At 46.2% G+C, this 13,653-nt stretch overlaps 1 protein-coding gene across 2 annotated transcripts in view; it reads right to left on the bottom strand.

Moving 5' to 3' along the window:
• Positions 1–204: 204 nt before the first annotated feature.
• LOC144611529 (tetraspanin-4-like) overlaps positions 205–13,653 on the bottom strand; it is a 75,198-nt gene continuing 61,749 nt past the window's right edge. For both annotated transcript variants that reach the window (XM_078430669.1, XM_078430668.1), the window contains exons 2-8: positions 11,532–11,609; positions 8,859–9,050; positions 6,989–7,063; positions 4,979–5,080; positions 4,752–4,880; positions 3,964–4,047; positions 205–1,479 (exon numbers count right to left, since the gene is read on the bottom strand). In XM_078430669.1, coding sequence (XP_078286795.1) covers positions 1,411–1,479; positions 3,964–4,047; positions 4,752–4,880; positions 4,979–5,080; positions 6,989–7,063; positions 8,859–9,050; positions 11,532–11,594 — 714 coding nt within the window. In that variant the 5' untranslated portion in view covers positions 11,595–11,609 and the 3' untranslated portion in view covers positions 205–1,410. The remainder of the gene's footprint in view (positions 1,480–3,963; positions 4,048–4,751; positions 4,881–4,978; positions 5,081–6,988; positions 7,064–8,858; positions 9,051–11,531; positions 11,610–13,653) is intronic.

Below are 13,653 nucleotides of genomic sequence, written 5' to 3'. Positions count from 1 at the left end.
ATGATGCCACTGGAAAGCAGTTACATTATCATTGGTCCCTTGCCCCTGGCTCCTTTGGTGCTCTATCTTGCAATCACTGCTATGCGGAGCACAGGCCAAGGCCATGATGTCCAAGGTGTGTGAGTGTGAAGTGTGTGAGTGTGAAGTCATCGTGTGGTTGTGTCGTGATTACCGGTGTTCAAAATGAAGCAGATGACACGGAGAATCCTTCAAGAACTTAAAAGCCTTTATTTGTAAACAACGGCTGGAACAATCAGGATGTCAACCATCTGACTGCCCACTTAGTACATCGGGCAGCCTACTTTTGTAGGATTCTTCCAGCCTTATCTTTTTTACCTTATCTCGCACTCACACATCATAGGGGCGTGGCTGTGTTCTGCAGCTGCGGCTCACCGGCAGTCTCTCCGTTTTTTTTGTTGTTTTTTTGTCATTGTCGTTGTTAAATGTACGTTTTGTTTTATTTTTAATTCTGTGTATGTAAGGGGTGGTGGGGGGGTTGGGGGAAACCTTTTTTTCAAATCTCCTCCTCAACGGAGATGCGACCTTTACCGTGTCGTATCTCCGTTCGCGCTACGGCCTAACATCGTGGAGTCGGCGGCCTCCAGCTGGGATCGACCTCAAAGACTCCGGTCGCAGGGCCTGGACTTACCATCTTGGAGGCTTCGGCCGTGGGCCCTGCGGACCGCAACATCGGGAGTTCGCAGGTCCCTAGCTGGCGACCGGCTTTTGGGAGCTCCAGCCGTAGCAGCTTCAACCGCCCCGAAGCGCGAGGTACGATCAACCCGCCCGCAGGCCCTTCATCGCCCTGCATGGCTCGGCCGCAGCACTTTCCATCGCCCGTTGGGGGCTCAGGACTTTCATCGCCCTGCGTGGCTCGGCCCTGGGACTTTCCATCGCCTGGTGGGGGCTTCAAAAAGTTGGGAGCCTCGATCACCTCGTGGCACCACGGGAGAAGAATGAGGAGGAGATAAGACTTTGCCTTCCATCACAGTGAGGGTGTGCCTAGAGCAATCACTGTGATGGCTGTTTTGTGTAAAAAATTGTATCTGTGTGTCTTGTGCTTTTTAATGTCTGCTGCCGGACCCTGACGTGAGAGGACGCTGGCGTTGAGTATTCGCCGCTTTTCCGTCAGGATAGTTTGTCTGTTTGTTTTTATGTTAATTGTTTTTGTAAAGCGCTTTGAGCATGCAATAAGGCGCTATATAAAATAAATGGATTATTATTATTATTATTAAGGTGGTGATAAAATCCTGCAGAAAGAGTCATGACCCCGTGGGGGAAACCTACTTGTTGCCTACTTGTAGATGGCCTAGGTGCCGGACACTAGTGATGAAGAAATAGAATCCTGGAATTCACAGAGGCAAGCATCCAGAGGGATATAAAATAGTAACGTAAAAAAGAAATTGGTTTTCAGCTGTAGTGCTTCTCTGCTTTGATGAGCTGGCAGTACATCACCAGGGAGAAGACAAGGCCCAGTATCTACAGAGGAAGACAAAAGACATTCATTAATTAGACCAGAAGTATCTGACACACTACCAACGGTCCAAATCTGACCTCTCACCAATACAATGTCTTAGAGGCTTGAATGGGAAAGCAGGGGAGGCAAATTCTGTCTGGAGTTTGGACGTTCTCCCTGTGACCGCGTGGGTTTTCACCGGGCGCTCCGATTTCCTTCCAAACTCCAAAGACTTGTAGGTTCATTGGTTTCGGTAAAAATTGTAAATTGTCCCTAGTGTTTCAGGATAGAGTTAGTGTCTGGGGTGATTGGTGGTTGGCATGGACTCGCTGGGCCTGTTTCTGTGCTGTGTCTCTTAAAATCTCTAAAGTCCAAAAGTCTAAAATCAAAGGTACTGAGTGAGGCAAAGGGTGGGTTTCAAAGTCGCAGGAGGATGTTTTGTGCTGTTATTTTGTCTTGGAAAAGGACATTGTAGACATTGATAACTTCCATTTCTAAAGTGCCTTTTTACAACTTTGACATTTTCAACTCACTTTACAACTGACAACATACTTTCACAGTGTCCTCACTATTGCATGAAAACCAGTAGCCAGTTTATACAAAGTATAATCCCACAACTCAAGAGTCTAGAAATTCCTCCTTAAAATCCCAAAAAGAAGTGGTGGGCAGTTTTTTTTTGGTACATATTTTCAGAATGTGATTGCCATTGGTGAGGGCAGCACATTGTCTTTTCATGTTTCTACCAGAAGGCAGCTCTCTTGAACTGTTGCAATCTTTCCGGTGAAGGTGCTTTAACAATGCTATTGGGTAAAATTTGTTAATGGTAATGTTTTTTCCAAGTCCAGTTGATATGTAACATGGAGGGAGGCCAGCAGGAGATGGTCTTGCCCTTTTTCAGCTGACCATGGCAATCTCGGTTGTGGAGTCAAGGAACGTGGTAGGTGCTATCGGGATAGCCGAGGGGAGTGACAATACACACGGCAGCCGCAGTGGAAGTTGCTAGCTGGGTGCCAATGCCAATCACACAGTCTGCTTTGCCTTGGAATGTGTTGAGTTTTTGAGTGTTAATGGAATTACAGTTTAGTTTAGTTTAGAGAAAGAGTGTGGAAACCAGCCGACCAGTGACCGCCCGTACTATAGTTCTATCCCACATACTAGGGACTATTTATAGAAGCCAATTAACTTACAAACCTGCTTGCCTTTGGAATGTAGAAGGGCTCTAGTGAGACCGCACCTGGAGTACTGTGTGCACTTTTGGTCTCCAAATTTGAGGAAGGATATTCTTGCTATTGAGGGCGTGCAGCGTAGGTTCACTAGGTTAATTCCCGGAATGGCGGGACTGTCGTATGTTGAAAGACTGGAGCGACTAGGCTTGTATACGCTGGAATTTAGAAGGATGAGAGGGGATCTTATTGAAACATATAAGATTATTAAGAGATTGGACGTGTTAGAGACAGGAAACATGTTCCCAATGTTGGGGGAGTCGGGAACCAGGGGCCACAGTTTAAGAATAAGGGGTAGGCCATTTAGAACGGAGATGAGGAAAAACGTTTTCAGTCAGAGAGTTGTAAATCTGTGGAATTCTCTACCTCAGAAGGCAGTTCTCAGAAGACCAATTCTCTGGATGCTATCAAAAGAGAGCTAGATAGAGCTCTTAAAGATAGTGGAGTCAGGGGGTATGGGGAGAAGGCAGGAAAGGGGTACTGATTTTGAAAGATCAGCCATGATCACATTAAATGGCGGGGCTGGCTCGAAGGGCCGAATGGCCTATTCCTACACCTATTGTCTATTGAAACTGGAGCACCTGGAGAAAACCACGAAGTCACAGGGAGAATGTGCAAACACCATACAGACAGCACACGTGGTCAGGATCGAACCCAGGTGTCTGGCGCTGTAAGGCAGCAACTCTATCGCTGCGCCACTGTGCTGCCCCTATTCATGCTATTCCCGCCACTATTACCCAGAGAAGTGGAGAATATTCCTTCATACTCCTAAAGTGCCTTGCAGATGGTGGGAAAACTTTGTGGAGTTCAGGTGGTGAATCATTTGCCACAGAACATCCACCACTGTTCTGCTCTTGTAGCCATACTGCTAATCAGTGAGATCAGGGAAGCATAGAGCCCAGATCGGGTAAGTATTCCACATTGTTTCTTAAGGAACATTGGTGAACCAAATTGTCTTTTTACAACAATCCAAGAATAGGGCAGAATGGATTGATTGATTGATGGTGGGACTTCTGAGGAGGTAGGTGAACAAGGTAGCTCCAATAACCATCAGAAACACAACACCATCCAGGACAAAGTGCCCAATCTGAATGGCCTTGGCACCCATCCATACATTCACTCCCTCCACTCTTGTAATATTCATTATCCACAAAAGCACTTCAGTTACTCACTCAGCCTATTCCAACATCATGTCCCAAGCTCACTATCTGTGCACGGAGATTGGAAAACTATGGTGTGAGCTGATGAGACAAAGTTCATTGACCATTCTACTATGTCCTGTACCTGTAGCACTGGGATGCAAAGTCCAAAGATGCAGATAGCCACAATATTTTCCTTCAGCCACTTGATAACCTTGTCGTAGCATGGCTGTGGACAACAGAAAGCAAGTTAAACCCATGAGTGAACATTGTCTTATAGGAGCAGTCAATGAAGGGGAATAGGAGATAAAGGGCCTGTCCCACATAGGCGATTTTAAGGCGACTGCCGGCGACTAGGCTGTCGCCGAAGGTTCGCCGGGGTGTCGCGGGCTGGATCGTGAGGAGTCTTCAATGAATCGTAGCGGATCTCGGCGCGTTGCGGAAAAAATTTCCAGATAGAAATTTCTCGGCAACAGCTGGCTTGTCGCCAGGTATCGTAGCTTATTGCAGGCGCTGTCGCATGCTGTCCCCAGGTTTGATAGGTTGTCGCAGATGCATTTAGAAGCACGTAATATTAAATTATGAAAAGGCATTTGAAGATACCAGAAGATAGTTTTGTTTAACCAATTTATTTACCGTCAGGACATTTGTCCGGTAGATTGGAGGCGACAGTTTGGCGGTCAGGTAAGCGTGGGAATTTTGCGATGTTTCTGAAGACGTTAGCCAGGTGCTAGTTTCACAAAAAAAGTAACTTGTATCGACCTGACTCGGCATTGTCGTGGGGTAAAAGAAAATTTTGCCGATCTGCTACGACTTTGACAGTCGCGGGCAGTCGCCTTAAAAATCGCATAACTGGGACAGGCCCTTAAATGATATGGATAGAGTTGGTCAAGACATCTACTTTGCAGCCAAATATATAAACTTTTGACCTACATCTTTCCACCAGGTATCAGATGTACTGGAGCAGTCGCTGACCAACTTGAAGCAGCAGGACGCAGGCACCTTATTGCCATTTAAGACAGAAAACCAGTCTTCATAACTGACGACACCGCAGCACCGGAACTGCACAGAGAAAGGAAATGCGCGCACGCGGTTAGTGTCACTTCTGATCAAATCCCTAACCAACGAGAATTGATGGGGATGTCGGGCAACTAACTTACATCTGTCTGCACGATGTCCCAGCCATTGGTTAGATCATTGTTCCCAGATGTGTTGTAGAACTGAAGGCCTCTCTTCAGCTCTTTCTTCGCGTACTGGTTGATCTAGGATGACATCAGTTTGGTTTAGAGATTCAGCCCACCGCGTCCACGCCAACCATCCATCGCCCATTCACAGGAGTTCTACATTATCTCATTTTTCCCCTTCCACTCCCTCCACACTGAGGCAATTTACAGCGGCCAATTAACCTACAAACACGTCCTTGACATGGAGGAAAGAAACCAGAGTACTTGGAGGAAAAACACACGCAGTCACAAGGAGGACATGCAAACTCCACACAGACAGCACCTGAGGCTAGGATCGAACCCGGGCCTCTGGCACTGTGAGGTAGCAGCTCTACCAACTGTGCCACCCTATTATAATTAATCGGTCTGGAATTATCTGCTCCAAGGGCAATAGGATTAGATATCATTCTCCCCTTGACTACTGCAGAGACAGACGTTGACTGGACTTGATATTGTACGGTGCCAGCCGATTAATCAGAATTAATTGCCGATACCAAATATTTGGAGCCAATAAATAGCAAGCAAACCAATTGGCTCCAATAGCAGATCCTAGTTGATTAATCAAAACCAATAACAGAGCACAGCTGAGCAAATGAGACCATACCGAAGAGTGGTGTCAAGTTATTGAATCAATGGTCTGAGGTTTGCACTGCATGTTATATTAGTAAAACACAGAGTGAAAGAGGGAACTCCGCAGGTCAGACAGCCTCTGTAGAGGAAATGGACAGGTGATGTTTCAAGTCAGGACTCTTCTTTAGTTTGAAGAAGGGCCCTGTCCCAAAACATCACCTGTCCATTCCTTCCATGAATGCTGCCTGACCCGCTGAGTTCCTCTGTCTAGCACCTTGTGTTTTTACTCAAGATTTCAGCATCTGTAGTATCTTGTACGTTACGAATACGATAGAACTTTATTTATCCCAGGAGGGAAATTGATCTGCCAACATTCATAAAAAACACAACATACATGAAACATGAAATTAAAGTGATGAGTGGAAAGGCTTGGGGGATGTGCAAAGATTAGGAAGGGGGGGAGGGAGGGGTGACAGTCTCAGTCTCCCCCATGACAGAAGGGGGACGAGTTGTAAAGTTTGATAGCCACAGGGAAGAAGGATGTCCTGTGGCGTTCTGTCCTGTATTCTGGTGGGACCAGTCTGTTGCTGAAGGTACTCCTCAGGTTGACCAGGGTGTCACGGAGGGGGGTGGAGCTGTATTGTCCAAGACACTCCGCAGTTTGAGGAGCGCCCATCCAAGACCACCTCCCGTGAATATAGCTCCGCCCCCAGGACGGAGCCAGTCCTCCTGATGGGTTTGTTGATCTGTGTCTCCTTGTAAGGAAACTAACTGCAGATGCTGGTGCAAATTGAAGGTATCACAAAATGCTGGAGTAACTCAGCAGGTCAGGAAGCATCTCTGAGAGAAGGAATGGGTGATGTTTCGGGTCGAGACCCTTCTTCAGACTGATGTCAGGGGGGCGGGTCCTGGAGTCTGATGAAGGGTCTCGACCCGAAACATCGCCCATTCCTTCTCTCCTAGATGCTGCCTGACCTGCTGAGTTACTCCAGCATTTTGTGACACCTGTGTCTCCTTGTAATATTAGTACAGGTGCTGCAAAGCCCATGCGGAGTCTAGTGGCTGAAGCAAAGAAAAAGGACAGATCTCCACACAGGTGCTCCTCAACGTACAATGGGGTTACGTTCCGATAAACCCATCGCAAACCGAAAATATCGTCCGTCGAAATGCATTTAAATACACCGGAGCGCGTGGCCGGAAGCGAGCTGCGGGTCGCTGCCTTTGCCCAGCGTTCGCACCATTGTAAAGTCGAAATATCGTAAGTCGAAGCATTGTCAGAGCACATGTACTTGGGTCGGGGACCGCGAGGAGGTTGCCATGAATGTATTTTTTGGCAGAATCATTGAAATGGACAAAACCCCTGGAATCTACACTTACCTCATCCTGGCAGCACAGGAATAGGATTCCGACAATCATTTCCAGGAGGAAGATGATCAGGAGAACCACAAAAAACTGGAGGAAAGAAAAAGGTTGAGAGAGGTCAGACCGGGGAAACCGAGTCTGGGCTTTTGCCCATCCCTCACTGCCCTTGAACAGAGAGGCTCACTGGGCCACTGCAAGACTCAAACACATTTCTGTGGATCTGCAGTCATACGTTGGCAAGGAATGCATATTTCCTCCTCAAAAAGGAATTAATGAATGAGATGGGCTTTTTATGTCAAGTTAGCTCACTATATGACTAGCTGTATTCCTTTTACTTCCAGATTATGAGCTAAATTTAAATTCCACTGCTATGGTGGAAGTTGAATTAGGGTCTCTGGATTGTTAGTCCAAGCCTCTCTGTAACTAATTTGGAAATTTAACCATGGCATCATCGACTGTATCTCTGCTATCATGTGGTGAGCAGACAGTGCAGGACTGCACAATATAAAACTTCTATTCTGCTCTTTTGAATATGATCATGCAATCTAGTCCGCCCACTTCAGAGAGCCTTATCTCATCTGAAAGATGGCAGCTCGGGCAGTACAGGTACAGAAGCTTGAAAGAGCCAGATTCAGGAACAGCTTCTTCCTCTCCGTTATCAGGCTTCAGCGTGGCCTCTTCCTAAAGCTAGGGTACTGTCCGATTCACCTCAACCCCAAATTCCACATTGGAATTTGTACATGGAGCTGTTGTGCTACAATGCTGAGAACTATATTCTGCACTCTGTGTCTCCCTTTTGCTCTGCCTATTGTACTTGAGTTTGACTTGATTACAATTATGTATAGTATTATCTGATTTAATTGGATAGCATGCAAAACAAAGCTGTATGATACGATACAATAGACAATAGACAATAGGTGCAGGAGGAGGCCATTCGGCCCTTCGAGCCAGCACCGCCATTCACTGTGATTATGGCTGATCATCCACAATCAGTACCCCGTTCCTGCCTTCTCCCCATATCCCTTGATTCCGCTATCATTAAGAGCTCTATCTAACTCTCTCTTGAAAGCATCCAGGGAATTGGCCTCCACTGCCTTGTGAGGCAAAGTTCCACAGCTTCACATCTTTCTGAGTGAAAAAGTTTTTCCTCATCTCCGTTCTAAATGGCCTACCCCTTTTTCTTTAACTGTGGCCCCTGGTTCGGGACTCCCCCAACATCGGGAACATGCTCCCTGCCCCTAGCGTGCCCAATCCCTTAATAATCTTATATGTTTCAATAAGATCCCCTCTCATCCTTCTAAATTCCAGAGTATACAAGCCCAGTCGTTCCAGTCTTTCAACATACGACAGTCCCGCCATTCCGGGAATTGAACCTAGCCTGTACTCCCTCAATAGTAAGAATGTCCCACTGGAAAATGGAGTAACAGCACCTCATATTTTGCTTGGGCAGCCTGCAGACCAGCGGTATGAACATTGACTTCTCCAACTTTAGATAGTTCCTCTGTTCCTCTCTTCCCCTCCGCCTTCCCAGTTCTCCCTCTATCTTCGTCTCCACCTATATCCTCCACCTATATCCCGCCTGACATCAGTCTGAAGAAGGGTCTCGACCCGAAACGTCACCCATTCCTTCTCTCCTGGGATGCTGCCTGACCCGCTGAGTTACTCCAGCATTTTGTGAATAGATCCTTTAGATAGAACTTTATTTATCCCAGGAGGGAAATTGTTGTGCCAACAGTCATAAAACACAACAAGATACATGAAACATGGAATTAAAGTGACGATTAGAAAGTCCGGTGAAACTCCTTTTTCCCTGTACCTCTGTAGACATGACCATAATAAGCCAAACCCTGCAGCACTCTTAAACTCAATGTAACCGTTTACTTACGCTGAGCAGGAGACAACGGTTTTCAATCACAGCCCCGACGCAGCCAAGAAATCCCACGATCATGATCACGGATCCCGCAGTAATGAAGAAGTTGGCAACGGTGAGAGACGGGAAGGATGAGGAGAGCGTCACAAAGTTGCCCTGGGTAACCACCAGCCACACGCCAACTCCCAGAATTCCACATCCGCTCAGCTGTATCAGAAGACAACAAACTGTGTTTATGTAGCACCTGAAACACGGCAAATTCATCATCAGAGCTTCATAAATAAGTCAGCAAAGTCAACTTTACACTGAGACACAGCTGACCAATGAAGGCCAGTGCGCCAAAAGCCTTCTTCACCACACTATCTACTTTTTTTTAAATTCGTGTCATCACACAGCTGTTTGCCAATAGCGAGCAAATTTTAGTGCCACGTGGTTGGCCTCTGCAAGATCCTTTACAGTGCGCGTGTCATGCAGCATGTCACAGCTCAGGAGATGTTCCATAGTCTGAAGGCCCCGTCCGCACTTGCACTCTGCCGCATCTTCAGTATGTCCCCACTTCAGCGTGCTCGATTTGCTCCTCCCCATGCCTGTCCGCAGTCTGGTGAAACTGCGCCAGGTTATCCACGGTTGGTCGGAACCTGGTGGCAGTTTCTCAGAGGGATCGATTGCCATGTGAGTGTCTTCCGGAGATTTCTCTAGTCTCTCTTCCCAGAGTTTGAGCCTTCTGGACGATGCACTGCAGTCCAGGGGATGGACAGAAGACTATCTACCTACGTTCCTAGGCTCCAGACAGTTGAAGACATTGTTTTCAACGTAGGTGTGATTAAAGTGAGTTTTTAAAACTATTCAGGATCAGAGCAAAACCAGCATGTATCAGCCATGATCACATTGAATGGTGGTGCCGGCTCGAAGGGCCGAATGGCCTACTCCTGCACCTATTGTCTATTGTCTATGTATAACCCATCCTGGATATAATTATATATATCTTTGCTCAAATTGTCTTGCATTAAAGGCCACCCGCCCGTTTGCCTTTCGAGCTGCCTTCTTGATTAGTAATGGGTGTCACGGGTTATGGGGAGAAGGCAGAAGAATGGGGTTGAGAGGGAAAGATAGATCAGCTCTGATTGAATGGAGTAGACTTGATGGGCCGAATGGCCTAATTCTGAGCCTAGAACTATGAACTGTGCAAGAGCAATGAACTCCTTTTGAACATTAACATTTCCCAATTTCTTACCCTTTAATAAAAATCAGCACTTCTGTTTTCTACCAAAGTGAACATCCTCATATTTATCCACATTGCACAATATCAATTGCTTCACGTCCCTTTGAAATCCCTTTGCATTCCCATTTAGTATCATCAGCAATCTTGATCTCCTTTATTCACAAAATGCTGGAGTAACTCAGCTGGTCAGGCAGCATCTCAGGAGAGAAGGAATGGGTGACGTTTCGGGTCGAGACCCTTCTTCAGACTGATGTCAGGGGGGCGGGACTGACATCAGTCTGAAGAAGGGTCTCGACCCAAAACGTCACCCATTCCTTCTCTCCTGAGATGCTGCCTGACCAGCTGAGTTACTCCAGCATTTTGTGAATAAATACCTTCGATTTGTACCAGCTTCTGCAGTTATTTTCTTATACTACATCTTGATCTCCTTGGTCAATTTGCTGATATTGATTGTTGCAGGTCGGATGGTAATTGCCAACCTCTGAGTCTAAAAGTTATTGGTCAGTCTCTAATGCACATTGCAGATCCTGACCAGGACAGAGAGGACTGCATTTGTGCTTATGTACAGTTCCAGTTTAGGTCTCAGATGATATGGGGCAAAAGCCTCCTCTGAAGGGCAATCTCACACACAACCTGGTGGAGTTAAAGCTCCCCAAAGTCTCGGCAGTTCAAGAATCAAGAGTGTTTTATTGTCATATGTCCCACACAGAACAATGACATTCTTACTTACAGCAGCACAACAGAATATGTAAACATAGTACTCTGTAAACAATGTAATAAATGAGAAATAAAAGTTCAGTATATACATATACTGACCTTTTATGTATATGTGTGTAAATATATATATATATATATATATATATATATATATATATATATATATATAAAACGTCACCCATTCCTTCTCTCCTGAGATGCTGCCTGACCTGCTGAGTTACTCCAGCATTTTGTGTCTACCTATATATATATATATGTATATATACATACATATACACACACACACACACACACACACACACACATATATATATATATATATAGGCAGACACAAAATGCTGGAGTAACTCAGCGGGTCAGGCAGCATCTCAGGAGAGAAGGAATGGGTGACATTCGAGTCGAGACCCTTCTTCAGACCCATCTGAAGATTTGTATATATGTATATATATTTGTATATATGTATATATATACACGCACACAAACGAATACACATTAAAAACAACAAACAATATTAGTGCAAAAAGACAAAGCCACTGCCCCCAAGTCTACAGGGCTCAGAGGGTATTTGTAGTGTTTAATAGCCTGATGGCTGTGGGGAAGAAGCTATTCCTGAACCTGGACATTACAGCTTTCAGGCTACTGTATCTTCTTCCCGATGGCAGGAGTTTAGAGGGAGCACAGAGAACCTGCAGGGGCACAATGTCCACACGGACAAACACAGAATTCACTGGAAAATGACCATAGCTTACCCAGAAGATAAGATTGAAGATGAACAGGAGGTACTTCATACACTGCAGGCAACGTTGTCCCATGATGAGCTCTTTAACCTAACAGGAAGAGGAAAGATACAATGAAATAATACACCTTCACTGTGTTTTCCCCACGCCACCCGTATTTTGCACACCAGAGTTCAGGGCCCATGCAACTTTCACATCACTTTGAGAATCTAAAGAAGTACTTTCAGTCTGAAGGAGGATCTCGTGCTGGATGTCAATGAGCAGTTGAAACAACAAAGGGAAAAAAACAGTGAGAAAGGAACTCACAGAACTCTAAAAGCAGGGAGGTCCTTCAGAACCGGTCAAAGAGGAGGATAAATGGAACTAAGATCAAAGAGAGGAGAACTCACAGAAATCTGGGTGAAGACAAGACTAAGGAAACACCTGAAGACAGGAAAACTCACCAAAGTCAGTCGCAAGTGTAAGAAAATAACTGCAGATGCTGGTACAGATCGAAGGTATTTATTCACGAAATGCTGGAGTAACTCAGCAGGTCAGGCAGCATCTCAGGAGAGAAGGAATGGGTGACGTTTCGGGTCGAGACCCTTCTTCAGTCAGTAGCAAACTCACGGTGGGCAGCACAGTTGCTCACTTGGTAGAAGTGTCTCACAGCGCCACAGACCCAGGTTTGATCATGAGCTCTGGTGCTGTCTGTGTGGAGTTTAGGTTTGTAGGTTAGCTGGTTTCTGTAAATTGCCCCTAGAGTGTAGGGAGTGGATAAGAAAGTGGAATAACATAGAACTAGTGTGAACTAGTGATCGATGATCGGCATGGACTTGGCGGGCCGAAGGGCCTGTTGCCATGCTGTACCTCTCTCTCCCCAAGTCTGGGCGAAGAGAGGAGGACTCACAGAACTCCGGTCGAAGGATCACGGGACTCGAGGTGATGAGAAGACTAAGAGAATTCATGAAGAGAGCAGGATTCATCAAACGGCCGAGGTGTGGCGGGGAGAGAGAGAGAGGGAGGTGGTGGGGAGAGAGGGAGGGAGAGAGAGAGAGAGAGAGAGAGAGAGAGAGAGAGAGAGGGAGGGAGGGAGGGAGAGAGAGAGAGAGGGGGGGAGAGAGAGAGAGAGAGAGAGAGAGAGAGAGAGAGAGAGAGAGAGAGAGAGAGAGAGAGAGAGAGAGAGAGAGAGAGAGAGAGAGAGAGAGAGAGAGAGAGAGAGAGGTGGTGGGGAGAGAGAGAGAGGGGTGGTAGGGAGAGAGAGAGAGGGGTGGTAGGGAGAGAGAGCGAGGGGAAGTGAGGAACAATGTGAAGTTGTAAAGATAGTAGAGAACAATGGGGAAAATGTAAGGGTGATAGTGTGGTAATGATGGGAGATGGTGTGAGGGTGAAGTATGAGGGATGACGGGGAAGGATTGCGAGTCCTCAGAGAGAGAGGAGAGCAAGCAGAGGTCTTGGAAAGAGGGACTTCACACTGAAATGGAGAGAGGGAGTGGGGTTGATAGAGTGATGGATGATGGCGATCTTGTGGAGACAGAATCTGACGGATGATGAAGTGAGTGGGAGAAGAGGCGCGGGGAGGGAAAGTCTACGAATTCATCAGTGGATACAGAGAGAGCAAACTAGCATTAGCCTTTGCCCCTCGGGGGCCCTTTCACAAAGTGCACTTATTCTGTGGCCTATTACCATATTTGTGTATGAAGCAAAACTCCGAATCGTCACATGAAGTCTGTTACCCATTTCCTCTGGAATGTGCTGGAATTTGCTGGAATTCCATTAAGAACTACAAGCTAAACAACAACGCACGCAGATTAATCACAGGGACACACAATACAGTCACAAGGTCACGCTCAAAGAACGGTCAAACATTCAATCTATCTCAGCCTTAATTCAAGATTCAAGATTCAAGATAGCTTTATTTGTCATCCAATATTGGACGAAATTCAGTCACCGCTTGAATCATCGCTTCCCAACATGAAAATGATGTTGCACAAGCAATTTGTTTTGCTTTCCTCCATTTTATAACAAGCTTGGCTCACTCTTGCCAGAACACAATTCCGTTAGTACTGGTAGCTTTCCATTTGTATGCATTAAAGCGGAAAGCATTTAAACATCGTGAAACAGCTCAAACCCTTCACGCTGATGATGGGACCTG

This window comes from Rhinoraja longicauda, chromosome 40 (assembly GCF_053455715.1).
Source record: "Rhinoraja longicauda isolate Sanriku21f chromosome 40, sRhiLon1.1, whole genome shotgun sequence".
NCBI lineage: Eukaryota > Metazoa > Chordata > Chondrichthyes > Rajiformes > Arhynchobatidae > Rhinoraja > Rhinoraja longicauda.
The sequence above is the reverse complement of the archived record's forward strand: the minus strand, read 5'-3'. Positions and strand labels throughout refer to the sequence as shown.